The sequence below is a fragment of the Choloepus didactylus genome, chromosome 1, assembly GCF_015220235.1.
Source record: "Choloepus didactylus isolate mChoDid1 chromosome 1, mChoDid1.pri, whole genome shotgun sequence".
In the NCBI taxonomy this organism is placed as follows: Eukaryota; Metazoa; Chordata; class Mammalia; order Pilosa; family Megalonychidae; genus Choloepus; species Choloepus didactylus.
The window spans coordinates 74,222,710-74,239,440 of record NC_051307.1 but is presented as its reverse complement, the minus strand read 5'-3'; the positions used below and the strand labels follow the sequence as shown (position 1 = coordinate 74,239,440).

Here is a 16,731-nt window from a genome sequence, read left to right as displayed (position 1 = left end):
AGTATATAGTCTTATTAAAGAGTATTTCCATATTATATACTTTAAAATGATGATCTAGTTTGATTATGTTCTTTCTTTTTAATTCTAGAAAGTATCTATATGTTACGACATCTTTTAAAGGAACATTTAAAAATGAAGTTAAAAAGGCAGAAGAAGCAGTGAAGATTGGTATGTGATTGCCTAGAGCTTGTGTCACCTTTTTTATTGCCCATTCATTCAGCAATTGAGCATTTATTCCAAGCCGTACACTGCTCCAGGCATTGTAGGAACTACCCCAATTAATTGTGGTTTCTGCCTCTAAGGAACTTCATAACACATCATTTTGCCTCTCTGGTTTTACTTAATTATGATATTATTTATTGTTATAAGTATAATTCTGCACACACTTGGGACTAAATTGGTATTTATTAGGAATCTTGGCCATCACAATGCTGAGTTAGCCATTTTAGAGACCAGCACTGCATACATTTTTAGAGAAAATGTTCTACATATTCATTCCTCCCACGGCAAGGACAAACCCATCCTTCCCAGTGACCCAGGAGTGAGGAGTTGCTCTACATCCATGTTTCATTGATTCTGGAGAGTTTCAGAGAGCTGAGAAAATGTTCAGTCATGACTAGAATTTGTATGTGCATATTTATGTCCTATGAATTTTCATGATGAGTAGGAGGAAGCCCAGCACAGTTACCTAGACTTGGGCTGTGTCAGAACTATGCAAGGAACATAGGGTTTCCTGAGATTGTGATCCCTATATTCTCACTGGTCATGGCTATATCTGTAGAAACTGCTCACTTAAAATTGCTTGAATGAATTGTACTTTATTCTAAGTACTGTATCTTGCTTCCTCTTCCAGCTGAATTTAAATTGAAAGAAATACAATTCCAAATAAACAACCGAAACAGAACTTCGTCATCTCCTGCCAAGGTACAATATATAAAGAGTAGTATTTTTAAATGGCAGACATTGTCATTTGTTTTTCTGTGTGCATAGTTATCTGTTGTAATTTGCTTCCTCTTCTTTTAACCATAGACAAGTTCCAAAGGTTAAATTGAAATTAAAATAATTAAACAGAATATGAGTGCAGAGAAAGGGGGGAAACCTAGCAAATGAGGAGGAGGCAGAGACTGAGAGCAAAGGTGAACAAAACAGTGGGTGAGTTTGGAACAGTGAGAAGAGCATCTCAACTAATTTGCTTAAAATGAAGAGAAAAGTAATGTGAGAAGAGGAGAAAATAATAAAAAGCGAGCAGAAAAACTAGCCTATCAGGTCTCTCTGAAAATATATGTTCAAATTTTAGCTCCCCATAGACCCAAATAAACGGGGAAGCAAGGAGAGCAGTAATAAGCAATCCTTCTTTCTAGTGCAAGGAATTATATACTATAATTATGAATATTAATAACAGTGCTTCCAGCTTACAAAGCTCTTTTCTTACGAGTTCCTCCACACAGTTCATAAACATTCTCTGTAATCCTTGCAATATGCCCATGAGTAAGATAGGTTATAAAGAATTATGATTATTAATTATAATACATTGCTACTAAGAGGAAATAAATTTTACTGCAGGGCATGTATTGTAAGTTGCTAATTTTGACCAAAAATATGATATAAAACTACTTACCATGGTGAATTAAGCAACATCTTTGTCTACGTACAAAGATAGGGATATGGAGAAAAAATTCTTTACTTCACTTTTCTTTCATCCTCTTCTACAGACTAAATACATGATCTTTTCGGGGATTTGTCCTTAAAGTTTCAAGGACAAGGGCTATGTCTAGTAAAGAGTTCTCATATCTAATGGTAATGAATAGATGAAGAAATCAAAGAGTAGCATAGAATATGGTAATAATGGCCCAAAACTAAATTTTAAATTTATCCATGGCTTTCCCAAAATTCTCTTACATTTTACTTTTCCTTTTTTTTTTTAACGTTAAAGGTAAAACTATATTATTGGTATTGACTTTTTATAGAGTTTAAGCCTTTCCTTTAAAAAATCGTATCTCTAAGAAATCAATTCCCTTTGCTTTATGTATCTGAGAGACAAAAGAATAAGATTCTTTCTAACAAGTTAGAACCTTGCTTTCTTCTTGCCTTAGTCCGTTAAGTCTCACTGCCTCTTTGCTCCGTGCTGAGTGCACTTACAAGGAAGGTGGGGAAGTCTTTGACCAGTTTGTTTTGCTGCTGTTATACACACGGTTTCTTTAACATAGAGAAGAGAGCAAAGCAGAATGACCTTGACTTATGACCTCTTAAATTCCTCTAGGCAGTGGAATGGTTTAATTTGAAGCAGAAAACTTACAGCCGATTACCGTTTTCTTTTACTTTAAAGTCAATGAGTATAGTCTTTGATCAGTGGTATACCCACCTAAAGAGATGCCCACCTTTCACATCAGGTGAATGGGGCATGTCAAAATCTATTCTTTTTGTGAGGATAATAATAATAATGAATTATTTCCTTTCTGCCTGGTCAGGGGGAATGTACTAGGGATAGGGTAGTGAATGAACCAAAATAGTACATTAATAGTGCAAGGAATTATATACTATAATATATAATAGTATTAAAAGAGCAGGTAAGAAAGACAGCTGCAAGGGAGAAAGTCTAGGGATGGGATGTCCTATAAAGGGAAAGGTTGGAGAGTGCTAGGCAGAGGCATCCAGAACTTAATGTGAAAGGAGACCTTTTCTTTTGGCTACTAATAATTTTTTTTTAAAACTCCATTTTCTTCTTTCTGTAAGAATCCTTAGTGATCACATATTTCAGCATTTCTTGTTTTCAAAAACAAAAGCCAGAGCTGAGGAACACTGAATGACTTTCCCAAGTTTTCATGCAGTTTGTGTCAAAACCATTGTGCCATTTCCGGGAGTAGAGGCTCTCTCACTAAAAGGCTTAGTTAGAGAGGACAGGGACTCAGATTTGGTTTATCTTCTTAGTGATTGGAGCTTAATTATTTATCAAATATTTATTGAGTACCTGCTGTGGTAGAAATGTATCAGGCAATATGACCTTTCACTGTTATTGTTGAAACATTTGGGTGATAAGGTGATAAGTATCAGCATGGCTTTCATTAATTTAATGGCATTATGTTCTCTCCCACCTTATATACTTCTCCAGGAGGCATTACAGAAAGCTTTGGAAGATGTAGAAGCAAAGCATAAGAATCTTAAAGAGAAACAGAGGTAAGACATGAAGTTTCCCATCTTTGCATTATGTTAAAACAAATTCTAGTTTTTGAATAAGCAGATTTAGTGTTTATTGTGACAATTTCTTTTTCTCAGCCTGACACATCTTATGATATTAAGCATAACATGGTCAAAGCTCACCAACCAACATAATCAGAGTAAAGTATTTATAAAGTATATATTTGCCATTACACATATGTTTCTACGTAATGCTAAAACTTCTAAATACAAAATGTGTGAAAAATTAGCTTAACATCTGGTTGTTTTGGTCTGGATGAAGTGAAATATCCAGGCGATCAGCTACAGCTTCACTTTTTTTTCATACTCTTTGCCATTTAAATTCTGGAGGGTTTATCTCAGTTTCTTTCCTCTTCTAGCAACTTAAAATTTAAGATAGAAAATATCTCAAGTAATTATATCAATTATATATAGTTAACAGAATAAAAAGAGTAAACCAATATTACAAAATAAAACATTTCCATTTGTAAGGCTGATTTGCTCTCCAACTCAGGGTGTTAAAACAAGTTAAATTGAAAAGAATCACTGCCGTCCAAATTAAGGTCAGACTTTGAAAACTATATGATAACTCTGAGAATCTTTTTTTAAGAGAAATGTGATTGGATTTTAATATTCTTTTTGTGAACTATGCAATGCCATGTAACCATAACATTCCTCAGTGCTTAAATTTGAAATGTTAATTACATGTTTATCAAAATAAATATTAAATAAATGTCATACAGATTTTAAGTGAAAAGCAAAGGCCTTCCTCAAGTCTACAGAAAGAAAAATCTTGTGGATGACCTGTTTGCAATGACATTGATATTCATGAAAGGTGACCAACATATTTTATTAATAATAATGGCAGTTGGCACAAACTTATTTTTAAAGCAAATTGCTTTTTTTTTTGAGTTTTGAATTACTGAAGTTTACTGGTTTCTTTGATATAATTTTAAAACATTTTAACATTTTTAGTGAACATCTTTAAGAAATATTTATCTGCATCCATGATTTTTTTTCTATTTATTTTTTTTAAATATTCATTTTATTGAGATATATTCACACACCATGCAGTCATACAAAACAAATCGTACATTCGATTGTTCACAGCACCACCACACAGCTGTGCATTTATCACCAAAATCAATCCCCGATACCCTCATTACCACACACACAAAAATAACCAGAATAATAATTAAAGTGAAAAAGAGCAACTAAAGTAAAAAAGAACGCTGGGCGCCCTTGTCTGTCTGTTTGTTTGTTTCCTTCCCCCACCTTTCCACTCATCCATCCACAAACTAGACAAAGGGGAGTGTGATCCCCATGACCCCCCCAATTCCACTGCCCCCCTGCCTCATAAGTCACGTGCAAAATGCTTTTTTTTTAAAAATTGAAGACAATCAATATGCCACTTGTATCACAGAATGTCTATGTCATATTCTCTAACACTTTGGTTTGGGTCCCTTACACAGTCAGTACTCCTTTTGTTAAACAGCTGGCATCTAATTATTGAGAAGATATTTTTGAGGAAAAATTTGGCCCATGTATAATTAACCCTAGATGTAGATGCATTTAATAAATCTAATATATTAACCCATGTCAATAACTTCTTCAGAACATCTGATGTACTCTGTATATCCTATCCATATGAAGGACTGTTAGAACTTAATAATTGTCTTTTAACAATAGATGCATTTAACCATTCACGTAAATACATAATATCAGTTGTAATAGCACATGGTCATGAACCTGAGAAGAAAATGTTTATAGGGTTGGAGCTATGTGGTGGTGGGGGGGTGTTATATATGGTGCCATTCTTGGTTGGAAAAGAAAAATATTTGTTGAGCACCTAATTTGTTCCGGGTTTATGTTTAACATTATTATTTTTAGTCCTCAGAGCTCTCCAAACGGCTAGGTTAGTATTATTCCCATTTTTTGGATGAGACAGGGAAAGGTTAAGTGACTGATCTGTAGTCACACAGCTGTTGCTGGGATGAGCTTGTAGTTGGAGCTGTGTCCATCTTTCTGGTTCTTAAAGCCAGGCACTTTTCACAGCTGCAAGCAGCCTCTCTGGTTACTATGGTTGCTTCCATCATATTCTGCTATTTCTCAATTTCTATTTTTACACTTTTAATAGAAAAGTCACACAAAATCTAGTATAGCAGAACGGAGTCAAGGAGCTCATATCTGTTGTCCTTGTCAACCTGCTTTATTAGCTTTTATTTATCTTTGATTTTGGAAAAGAGAGAAAAATGAAAATTTTTCTTTTTCTTTTGCAGATTCTGAATGGTGTAGGATATTTGGAGGCTTGAAAAAACACTGAAAGTTAGAAATCACATCCAGTCTTAGGAATAGCTAAATTTTAAAATAGCCAAATCATCAGTGTTCAAAAATGCTGCAATGTATATCTTAGATCAGTTTGCATTTCAGAACTCTTTTGGCATTTTCTAGTTCTTGTAAATTGTAATTGGCAAACTTGTTTTTGTATCAGTGATTGCTTGTGTTTGACTGGTATCTTTATTGGCCATCATGCAATAACTATACCAGAATACTTGGCTGTACGGAGATTCTGAGTATATCAGAATTTTGCTAATTGCATGAATATTTTATATATTATTGCCTTGATGTTTGTCTTCTGAGTTTAAATCAGCAGCAGCTTTGTAAACTTACATTTTTATTTAATAAAACCATTTTTTTACTTTTCTAAATGTAACTCTAGAGAATTAAAAAAAGCAAAAAACACTTTCCCTGTTTTTCGGAGGCGAACATTGAAAACCGAAGCCAAGCTGGAATGTTCAATTTACAGTAATAGCCGCTTGATCAAAATGCATGAGAAAGTGGGCCCACAGCTGAAACTGAAGTCCTTGTAAGTATGTTTTTGTTTTTAGATACGCAGGCAGGAAAAGAAAGGCTGCAGTAAGTGTCTGTCTGTGAAGTTAGATGACTGATTAATTCATAAGGTGGAGCAGGTGTCATATTCTCTGTTCACCCTTCCTGTTGATGCACAGACATTAATCTGCCTAATTTATATCGGAGAAGCTGCGTGCATGTTCTAAGGGAAAAACAGACTTTTGGAAATTTTTTCAACACATTTCCTGAGCAACTTGATGTGTTATCATTTCTTGTGCCATCTTTCCAGATTAGGTTTTTAATGTTTTACCAATTTAAAAATAATACAGACATGTAAAAGAAATTCTAGGAAAAAAAACCCATAACCTTGTAAAGCAACCCTGTTAGCATATTGTGCAATCCCGACTTACATGAGTTCTTGCCAGTTACCTGCCAGAATGTATATTATTAACAATCTTCAGCTGAATTTGGATTCTAGAGTAATACATTCTGGTGCTTTCCCAATGGTCTAAAACTGCACAAGCTTCTTTCATGAATTATGTCAAGTCCTGAAGAGAGACCATAGGAAAGCACAAAGAGTCAGTCAGACAAGATACCATGACTCAGGGGAGGACACTTTTCATTTGCTTTCTCCCTCTCTCAAGGAATTGGCAATTTATTCATTTCACCAAGGACTTACTTTGCAGTATTGTTTGCTGGGCATTCTGCTAAGTCTACAGACAAAATGGTGAAGATCTTGTACCCTCTGCTAAGGAATTTAAATTCCAGTGAAAGGGACTGATGTGTAATGCCCATATTTTAAAATTTTATGTGATAGCAGCAGAATGATCTTTTAAAACCTAAATTAGATTACTCTCTTGCTTGAAACTCCATTGCCTTTGGAATACAACTGCTTACCCAGTCTTCTGGTTATCTGTCCTCTGCCTGGCTCTTGACCACCCTCCCCCCCCCCACACACACACTGCATGTCCCCACCCTCGCTGCCTCCCTGCCCACAAGCGACTTCCTGTTCTCTCAGTCACCTGAGCACATTCCTACCCCAGGGCCTTGGCATTTTTCATTCCCTCTGCCTTGAATTTTTGTCCACAGCTCTTCTCACTGTTGGATGGAGCATATTATTCAAGTATCAGCTGTAAAGTCCCCTCCACAGGAAAGTCTTCCTTGACTGTCTAATTAAAATAGGCCCCTGCTGTCATCCCCTTCCACCTGTGACTCTTTCACACACTATGCACTTGATGCATTTTCCATATTTTCCTCATCACTTATCACCAATTGAAATGATCTTGTTCATTTACCTGTTTCCAAGCTTCATGCCTGTTGCTCTCCAGTAGACGAAATACTTCATTAATAGAGACCCTGTCTTTTTTGTTCATCATTGTATTCCCAGTTCCTAGAGCAGGGTCAGGTGCTCAGTTTGAAAGAATGAATACTATGTTAGAGGTGAGCAAATAGTGCAAAAAGAGAATTTAGAAGAGGCAGTTAAATCAAACTGGGGAAGTCAAGTCAGGCTTTCTGGAAGAGGTAATACCCAAATTTTGACTTAAAGTCTGACTAATCAAATAAAAGGAGAGTAGGGTGGAAGGGGAAAGTGAGAAATATGGTGAGACAGGCAAGTAGGGGCCCTAAATTAGGAAGGTTTGATCTGTGTGCCATGCCAAGGCCATGGGGTACTCTTGAAGGGTTAAGCTGCTGGATGCTCCTTTTTCTGAAAACAGGTTATGTCACCAAGCAGAATGCAGAATATCCAGGAATAGCAGGTCCTAGATATGTATATCATATGATTCTAAGATAAAATATGTAAAAGTTGAGTTTATCTGTCAGGCCCACAGACAGATGCTCATTACCCTCTGGGATAATTCAGTCTTTATGTTCCCTTAGTAGATTTCACTGAGAACCTTATGGACCTCTGCAATGCAGAGAAACCCAACATGCTAGATGAAATGAGGATGAAAATAGTGCCACTCTGGCCAGTATCATTAGGAAGATCATGCTTGTTTATTGCAGCAAGGCAGGGTTACTGATGTGTAATACCATAAGTCCTCCCCTTCCAAACCACCCTGACTCTCATGTAGTCTGGTAGGTTTGGAAAAGGAGTCAGATTAATTCAGTATTGACTTGTTAAAGTGACTTTGTATTATGGGGACAAATGCACCTGAGAATGTGTAGATTTATGTAACAAAATATGATTATCAGACAGCTTGCTAAACTTTGATATGACTCAGACCAAATGGATGAATTTAATTTTGCATAACTGATTTGAAAAGACTAGAATATATTGGTTTCTGCTTTTGCTTTTGCTTTTTCTAAATTTCACAAAATTTATATATGCATTTATTCCCCCAGACTTGGCGCAGGTGTGGTTGGAATTGTTAACATACCCTTGGAGATCATGGAACCATCCCATAATAAACAGGAATTTCTCAATGTCCAAGAATATAACCATTTACTCAAAGTCATGGGACAGTACTTGGTCCAGTACTGTAAGGACACTGGGATCAGTGAGTATTCCATAGTTATACCAGGAGATACTTATATTTTTCATGTGATTTCTTTAAGCTGGAAATACTACATTTACTCTGGTAACAGTAATGCAAAGCCCCCCAAAAAGGACTCTTTTATTTCAATCATAGGAGAAATGAGAAGGGAGCCAGTCTCAGAATCTTTCCCAGAATAGTGTTTTAAAAATAAAGCAGCAGATTAGAAATTGTAAGGGAAGGGCAATCAGAGAGTAGTATGAAGTGGCAATTTGACTATGGAGGGAAGATGCAAAGTTTATTCCAAATAGACCAGGACCCATGAAAGGACAACTCTGAGACTCCACTGTGTAGGAGCACATTTCCCCGTGTAGCCTGTGGTAGCTCCTACAGCACGGTCACGTCATGGCATAGAACAATTGTTGACCCTGGATAATTGTAAATATGTTCAACTTTTTTGTACTAGCTAACAAGTTTTCATTATGCTAATCTAGAAAGATTTCAATTAAAAATGACTAAAATAAATATGTTTGGAAACTTAATAAGATAAACTTCAGCTATCTGGAAAATTTGACTTATACAGACCACCTCACTCCCCAGAGATACCTGAACAATGAGGTGGTAGGCTATGCATTGACTGAATAAAGAAGTAGATAGTCCACTGTGCATTTGTTCAGTGATTTGCATGAAGTATAGTATAATTTGTGCATATCAAAAATGATGTCTCTACTTTTGCAACAACTTAATAGTTTGTTATGACTCCACTTGAAGCTATACTTTTAGAATATTTTCTTTTGTACTTTCCCTACTTGGGCCTAAAATTCTCTCATAGCAGGCGAAACAGATTGTTGGGGATTAAACACACAATCTCCCACAAAAGACATGTTCATGTGTTAATCATGTAGATGTGAACCCATTTGCAAATGGGACCTTTGCGAATGTTATTTATATTTTAAGTGTGGACTCATTTGTGAATGGGATCTTTGAAGATCCTATTTAGATGACGTGAAATTGAATCAGGGTGGGCCTTAATCTGTAAGGGTGAGGTCCTCATAAGGAGAGGAAATCCGGACAGACACAGGTGACTGAGCAGAAGGAGAAGCCAGAAGGAGAAGCCATGTGACAAAGCAGAGATGCAGGTGAAGGTACACCAAGAGTTATGGCAAGCCAGCAGCAGAACACTGGAGAGAGAAGGCATGGCCTGTTGAAACCTTGATTTTGCAGTTCTAGCCTCCAGTACTTTGTGACAATGAATTCCTGTTGTTTAAGCCAGCCCATTGTGTGGTATTTGTCACAGCAGCCCTAGCAACCTAAGATAAGAGGGAAGAGTATAGGAAGTCTGGCAAAATGAATGAATGAATGAATGAATGAATGTGAGAATGAGTTTGAGAGGATAGATTTCCTGCCAGAGCTGGATTTTCACATCATGGTCTGAAACCTCTTCAGAGTACATCTCTGGACCAGCAGAATCAGCATCATCTGACGAACTTGTTAGAATGCAGATCTCAGGTCCCTCCCAAGACTTACTGAATTATAATCTGCATTTTGACAAGATCCTTAGGTGTTTTGTATGCTCGTTAAAGTTTGAGAAACACTGCTTTAGAAATTACATTCATGCAATTTTTGTTTAGTATAGGTATACTTTTCCACATGCATTTATTTTTTCAGAGACAATGTTTGGAGTTAAAATAGGAATGATTACATTTCTGACAGGGGTTGCTTGAAGCTGTAGAAGACATAGCCATATACACAGAGCTATAAATCAGGCATCTGTTCTGTGGTCTTTAAATGCTGTCATGAATGGTGCAAAAGGAAAACATTAAGCATTTGATGATTGTGTATTCTCATATCTTCTCCGTAACCTCTTCCTTGTCTTCCTCATTATTAGAATAAGGAACTAAGTCCTAGAAAGAGCTAGACCTTAAATTTCAGGGTCAATAGGAATTATCACCATCTAGCCCAGCCTTGCTCAGGAGGGTCATACACCATCCTGCTTGTGTGTGGAGCTCTCTCATTATGCACCTTTGTCTGGGATGGGGGTGCTCTACCCACAACTGCTCTCTCAACCCTGGTGTATCACTTTCCAGCCTATCCTACCACTCTATGTAATTTCCTATCACTACCTTACTTACCTAATTTTCTGAAAACCTTCTCAATGGATGTCATAGGATTCAAAATAAGTAAGATATATTTGTATTTTTAATATTGACTTTAATAACATATTATTTCCCTAACACCATAACTGTCTATGAATTGATCTCAAGCTAGAGGATATGCTCACAAGAGATGTTCCTCTAACAGGAAAGTTGAGAGTGGAGCGAAGAATAGTAAGCACGTGTATTTGCTCATACATCTCACAACTTCATCCCCAAAATTCATTATCCAACTGAATCAAGTAGTCAAGATCAGAGTTGTTAGTTTCAATAACTGTTCTGAAGAGATTGACCTTCAGCGTCTTTGTTCATTAATTCTCACAGGAATAACCAAAGTTGTATAATGTTTCAATAATACTCTGAATGCCAGTATTATGGGGCACATGCTTTTAATGAAAAGTATTGGGGTAGATTTTTTGCCTTATAAATAAAAGATGCAATCTTTGTATTTCCTGTAAATCTGATCTGTTTCTGTGGAAATTTGAGCCCTTGTAAAAATCGAATCAGCAGAAAGGGAAATGGAGAGGTAATGACTTTGTGTCACTTATCAAATCTGCATTTTCTTTTGGCACAGTTAATGCTAAGAACCTCAGAACTATTTTTCTCATTTGACCTCAGCTCAATGTCTGCTACTATGTTTTCTGAAGCTCTACATATCCTTATAATAAAATAGAAATATTAATCATTGACTTTGTGGAGTAGGGAGAGAAGGGAGAAGAAAAAGATGAAATTTGGGTTTGAAGAGAAGCAATTATGTAGAAATTCATTATAAAGCTCTTCCACCATGGATCAGAATTTAACTGATGTACTGAAACTAAGTCTATGGTGTAATTCTTCCCAGCTGAATTCAAATCATAGTCCCTCAAGTTGGAAAGGAAGATGAAAATTATTTAGTCAGTCACCATCAGCTGCCTTAATCTCGATGCCTGTATCTTGAGGCAGCTCATGGATCTCTGAAAAACTCTATTAGAAAATATGCCTTCGTATTGAATTCAAATATATTTCTCCTTGTCTGTTTCATTCACTCATCTGTGTTAGCCGTGAAGGCTATAACAGTAACAACCCAGACATGTGTCATCCTCTCCAGGAATTTACCATCTAGCAGGGATAACACTACTTGACAATCAGAAGTGGGATTTGTGCGCAAAAGAGAAGTATGAGTGCTGCAAAAGCTGGTGCAGGAAACGTAGTCTGGCTGCCAGGGAAGGCCTCCCTGAGGAGGTGATGTTTCCTGAAGGATGAGGAGGAGTTAGCCAGGCCAACTTGCTGCTTCACCCTTGGGGCAGTGGAGGCAAGGTCTAAAGCCTTTTCCAAATGACAGCCGTCCAGATACTTGAAGACAAGTTTTATGTCTCTCTTCTCTCTTCAGTCTTGTTTTGTCAAGGCTAAGATGTTAAAGTTCTATTGTTTTTCTTCATTTGACATGGTATTAAATATGTTCACCATTCTATCATTACACTTTAAAGTGTATCACTAGAAACAAAATATTCAGATGAAACCCAAACAGCCTTGAATGAATTAGTATCCTCATCTCTTTCTTTTAAGAAGTTGTAATTCTATTGATACAGCCTAAGATAGTAACTTTTGATAAGCACATGACATTATTGAACCTTAGTGTCTTTATTGACAATTAAAATTCATAATAACTTTTTTGATATGTATCTTTGATAAGCCATATTTCTTTTTACTTACAGCTTTCCAGTAAATGTTGGGACCTTTTAATAAATATCCTTATCAAATTTTATCACCTTATTAAGCCCATTCCTTCAGCCTGTCAAAACCTTTTTTGGAGTCTAACACTGACATCTGACAAACGTGTTACCTTTCCAGCTTTACGTTAAGTCTGACCATTATTTTCTCTATGACTTAGTTTAAATCTTGTTGCACAGAGCAGAAAATTAAGCACTGTGGTCCTGCCCTGAATGTTGAGATGTGCACACTGAATGTTGGGTGAGAACAATTAAGCGTTCACAAATCTTCCTAATTATGCTGTCACCTAAGTCATATCAGTTCTCCCCTTGCATAATTTTGAAACTGAGGGATAATACTTACCAAATGAACAATCCCTTAAAAAAATAGATGATTGCCAGCTGCTCACAGTAACATTTTGTTTCCCTTATGATGCACTTGTAGTCTCTAAGATCTCAGAAAGGCACTACAAGAAAATTGAAATATATGATCTCTGCCAGAGATATACAGTGAGTGAGGGGGCCCACATAAATATTGAAAGGTGAGACTATGAAACAAGTTTATTTGCAGATTTTGGCTGGGAAACAATTTATATATATATTATATATTTTTTCAGATTTTTGTTATGAATTTAATATATTTATTCTATTGTATTTTATTTTAAATTAAATGTAAAAATTTAAAATATTGTATTTTTTTAACTTTTTATTATAGGAAATTTCAAAATGATGTAGAATTAAAGAAATAATTATAATGAACCCCCATGAACCCATCATCTAACTCAACAATTATTAATTCCTGGCCAAATTGGTTTCCTCAATATTCTCACCTAGTCCCCCACAACTGAATTACAAAGGACATTTTGACATTATATAATTATATACCTAAGTATTTTAGCATGTATTTCTAAAAATAAGAACTCTACTTTAAAACATAACCACAGAAGTAGCACACCTAAATAATTATCAATACTTGCCTAGCATAATAAAATGTCCAGTCATTTGTTCACGTTTCCAATTATCTCCTGTCATAAAATGTTTACAATTTATTGCAATCAGGACCCAAAGAAGGCCCACACATTTTAATTGCATGACATGCCTCTTAAGTCTATTTTAATCAATAGGCCTCCCTCCCCCAGGTCCCATATCTCTTTCTCTCTCTCTTCCTCACTCTCTCTTGCTTTTCCTTGCAGTTGGTTTGTAGGAAAAACTGGGTTGATTGTCCTGCAGTTTTCCTTCAGTTTAGATTTTGTTCATGGCATCACTAGGACATAGCTTATTCTTCCATTCCATTTATATTTCTATACTGTAGGATCTAGACTAGCAGCTTGATCAGATTCAAGTGTGTGTTTTTGTCATGATGTTTCATAGGTGGTGGTGTGTTCTTCCACCAGGAGGCACGTATTGTTGATTGTCTCACTTTTAATGATATTAGTAGTTAATACTCAATGCACATATCCTTTAAAATTATAATTCTATTATTCTTTATTAGCTCTAACACCTATATAAAGAAACATGTTCATCTAGGATTTCGTTACCCAAAGCTATGAATTTTAGATAATCTTAGTTGGTAATTCTACTATTTGATAGAAGTAAGAGTAGTATTCTATACTGCTAAGAAAATGCTGGATCTAAGAAGGGTTAGAGACATGACTCAGACATTAAAACATGATATATCCATTCTAACTAGTTGATTTATGTTGCACGCGCGCGCGTACACACACACTGTTTAAAATCATTTCTTCATGTCAGCTCTTAAAGGATAGTTTAGGAATTCATTGGGTCGACTTCTGTTAAAAAAAAAAAAATCACATCCTTGGAGTACATTGTTTTACATTGCTTTTCTCCTGGTAATTGAAGTTATCATTATTGACAGTACTTATGCTTCCCTTTCTTTCTGATTGTACTTGTATTATTATCATGCTAATAATATTTCTACATGTACAATTAAGTTTATTTATTTATTTTCCTTTTTAATTTTTATTGTGATTGTTCAGATACCATACAATTATCCAAAGATCCAAAGTGTACAATCAGTTACCCCTGGTACTCTCATACAGCTGTGTATCCATCACCACACTTAATTTTTGTTCAATTTTTAGAAACTTTTCATTACTCCAGACAAGAAATAAAGTGAAAGATGAAAAAAGAAAAAAAGAAAAAAAGAAAAGGAAACACGAATCCTCCCATATCCCTAACCAACCCCCCTCAATTGTTGACTCATAGTGTTGGTATAGTACATTTGTCACTGTTTATGAAAAAATGTTGAAATACTACTAACGGTAGTATATAGTTTGCAATAGGTATATATTTCTTCCCTATATGATCCTTTATTATTAACTTCTAATTGTATTGTCATACATTTGTTCTGGTTCATGGAAGAGATTCCTAATATTTGTACAGTTGATCATGGACATTGCCCACCATAGGATTCAGTTTTATACATTCCCATCTTCTGATCTCCAGCTTTCCCTCTGGTGACATATATGACTCTCAGCTTCCCCTTTCCACCTCATTCATGCACCATTCCTCACTGTTAGTTATTCTCACATCTTACTACCAACATCTCTGTTCATTTCCAAACATTTAAGTTCATCCTAGTTGAACATTCTGCTCATACTAAGCAACCGCTCCCCATTCTTAAGCCTCGTCCTATGTCTTGGTACCTTATATTTCATGTCTATGAGTTTACATATTACAATTAGTTCCTATCAGTGAGACCCTGCAATATTTGTCCTTATGTGTCTGGCTTATTTCACTCAGTATATTGCCCTTGAGGTTTCGTCATCAACCCTTTTTTTTTTTTTTAATATGGTTTTGTTCACACACAATACATTCCATCCTAAGTAAATAATTGATGGTTCTCTGTATGGACATATATTTATGTGTTCACCACCTTCACCACTATCTATATAAGGGCATCTACATTTCTTCCACAAGGCAGGAAGGAGAGTCAAAGAAGGTAGAGAGGCAAAAGAAAGAGGAAAAAAAAAAATGACAGCTAGGAAGAAGCAAAAGGAAAAATAACCTTAAATGAAAGTAAAGAGTCGGACAACACCACCAATGTCAAATGTCTAACATGTCCCCCAATCCCCCCCTCTTATCTGCATTCACCTTGGTATATTGCCTTTGTTACATTAAAGGAAGCATAATACAATGATTTTGTTAGTTACAGTCTCTAGTTTATGTTGATTGTATCCCTCCCCCAATGCATCCCCATTTTTAACACCTTGCAAGGTTGACATTTGCTTGTTCTCCCTAGTAAAAGAACATATTTGTACATTTTATCACAATTGTTGAACACTCTAGATTTCACCAAGTTACACAGTCCCAGTCTTTATCTTTCCTCCTTTCTTCTGGTGTCTCACATGCTCCCAACCTTCCTCTCCCAACCATATTCATAGTTATCTTTGTTCAGTGTACTTACATTGCTGTGCTACCATCTCTCAAAACTGTGTTCCAAACCATGCACTCCTGTCTTCTATCACTCTGTAGTGCTCCCTTTAGTATTTCCTGCAGCACTGGTATCTTGTTCACAAAGTGTCTCATTGTCTGTCAGAAAATATTTTGAGCTCTCCCTCATATTTGAAGGACAGCTTTGCTGGATATAGGATTCTTGGTTGGCGGTTTTCCTCTTTCAGTATCTTAAATATATCACACCACTTCCTTCTTGCCTCCATGGTTTCTGCTGACAGATCCGCACATAGTCTTATTAAGCTTCCTTTGTATATGATGATTGCTTTTCTCTTGCTGCTTTCAGGATTCTCTCTTTGTCTTTGACATTTGATAATCTGGTTATTAAGTGTCTTGGCGTAGGCCTATTCAGATCTCTTCTGTTTGGAGTATGCTGTGCTTTTTAGATCTGTGATTTTATGTCTTTCATAAGAGATGGGAAATTTTCATTGATTATTTCCTCTATTATTGCTTCTGACCCTTTTCCCTTCTCTTCTCCTTCTGGGACACCAATGATACATACATTCTTGTACTTTGTTTCATCCTTGAATTCCCGGAGACGTTGCTCATATTTTTTCATTCTTTTCTCCATTTGCTCCTTTTTGTGTAGGCTTTCAGGTGTTTTGTTCTCCAGTTCCTGAGTGTTTTCTTCTGCCTCTTGAGATCTGCTGTTGTATGTTTCCATTGTGTCTTTCATCTCTTGTGTTGTGCCTTTCATTTCCATAGATTCTACTAGTTGTTTTTTTTAACTTTCGATTTCTGCCTTATGTATGCCCAGTGTTTTCTTTATAGCCTTTAACTCTTGTGAAATCTGCTCTAAACTTTTTGAATTGATTTAGCATTAGTTGTTTCAATTCCTGTGTCTCAGTTGAAGTGTAAGCTTGTTCCTTTGACTGGGCCATCACTTAACTTTTCTTAGTGTAGGTTGTAGTTTTCTGC

The 16,731-nt window shown here is 36.0% G+C and overlaps 1 protein-coding gene across 1 annotated transcript in view; it reads left to right on the top strand.

Moving 5' to 3' along the window:
• The window catches only part of MORC1 (MORC family CW-type zinc finger 1), a 192,173-nt gene that overhangs the window by 87,843 nt on the left and 87,599 nt on the right, over positions 1-16,731 (top strand). The window contains 6 exon segments of the mRNA XM_037812224.1: positions 89-168; positions 854-924; positions 3,110-3,174; positions 5,896-5,971; positions 5,973-6,040; positions 8,368-8,522. Of these exon segments, the coding sequence (XP_037668152.1) occupies positions 89-168; positions 854-924; positions 3,110-3,174; positions 5,896-5,971; positions 5,973-6,040; positions 8,368-8,522 (515 nt within the window).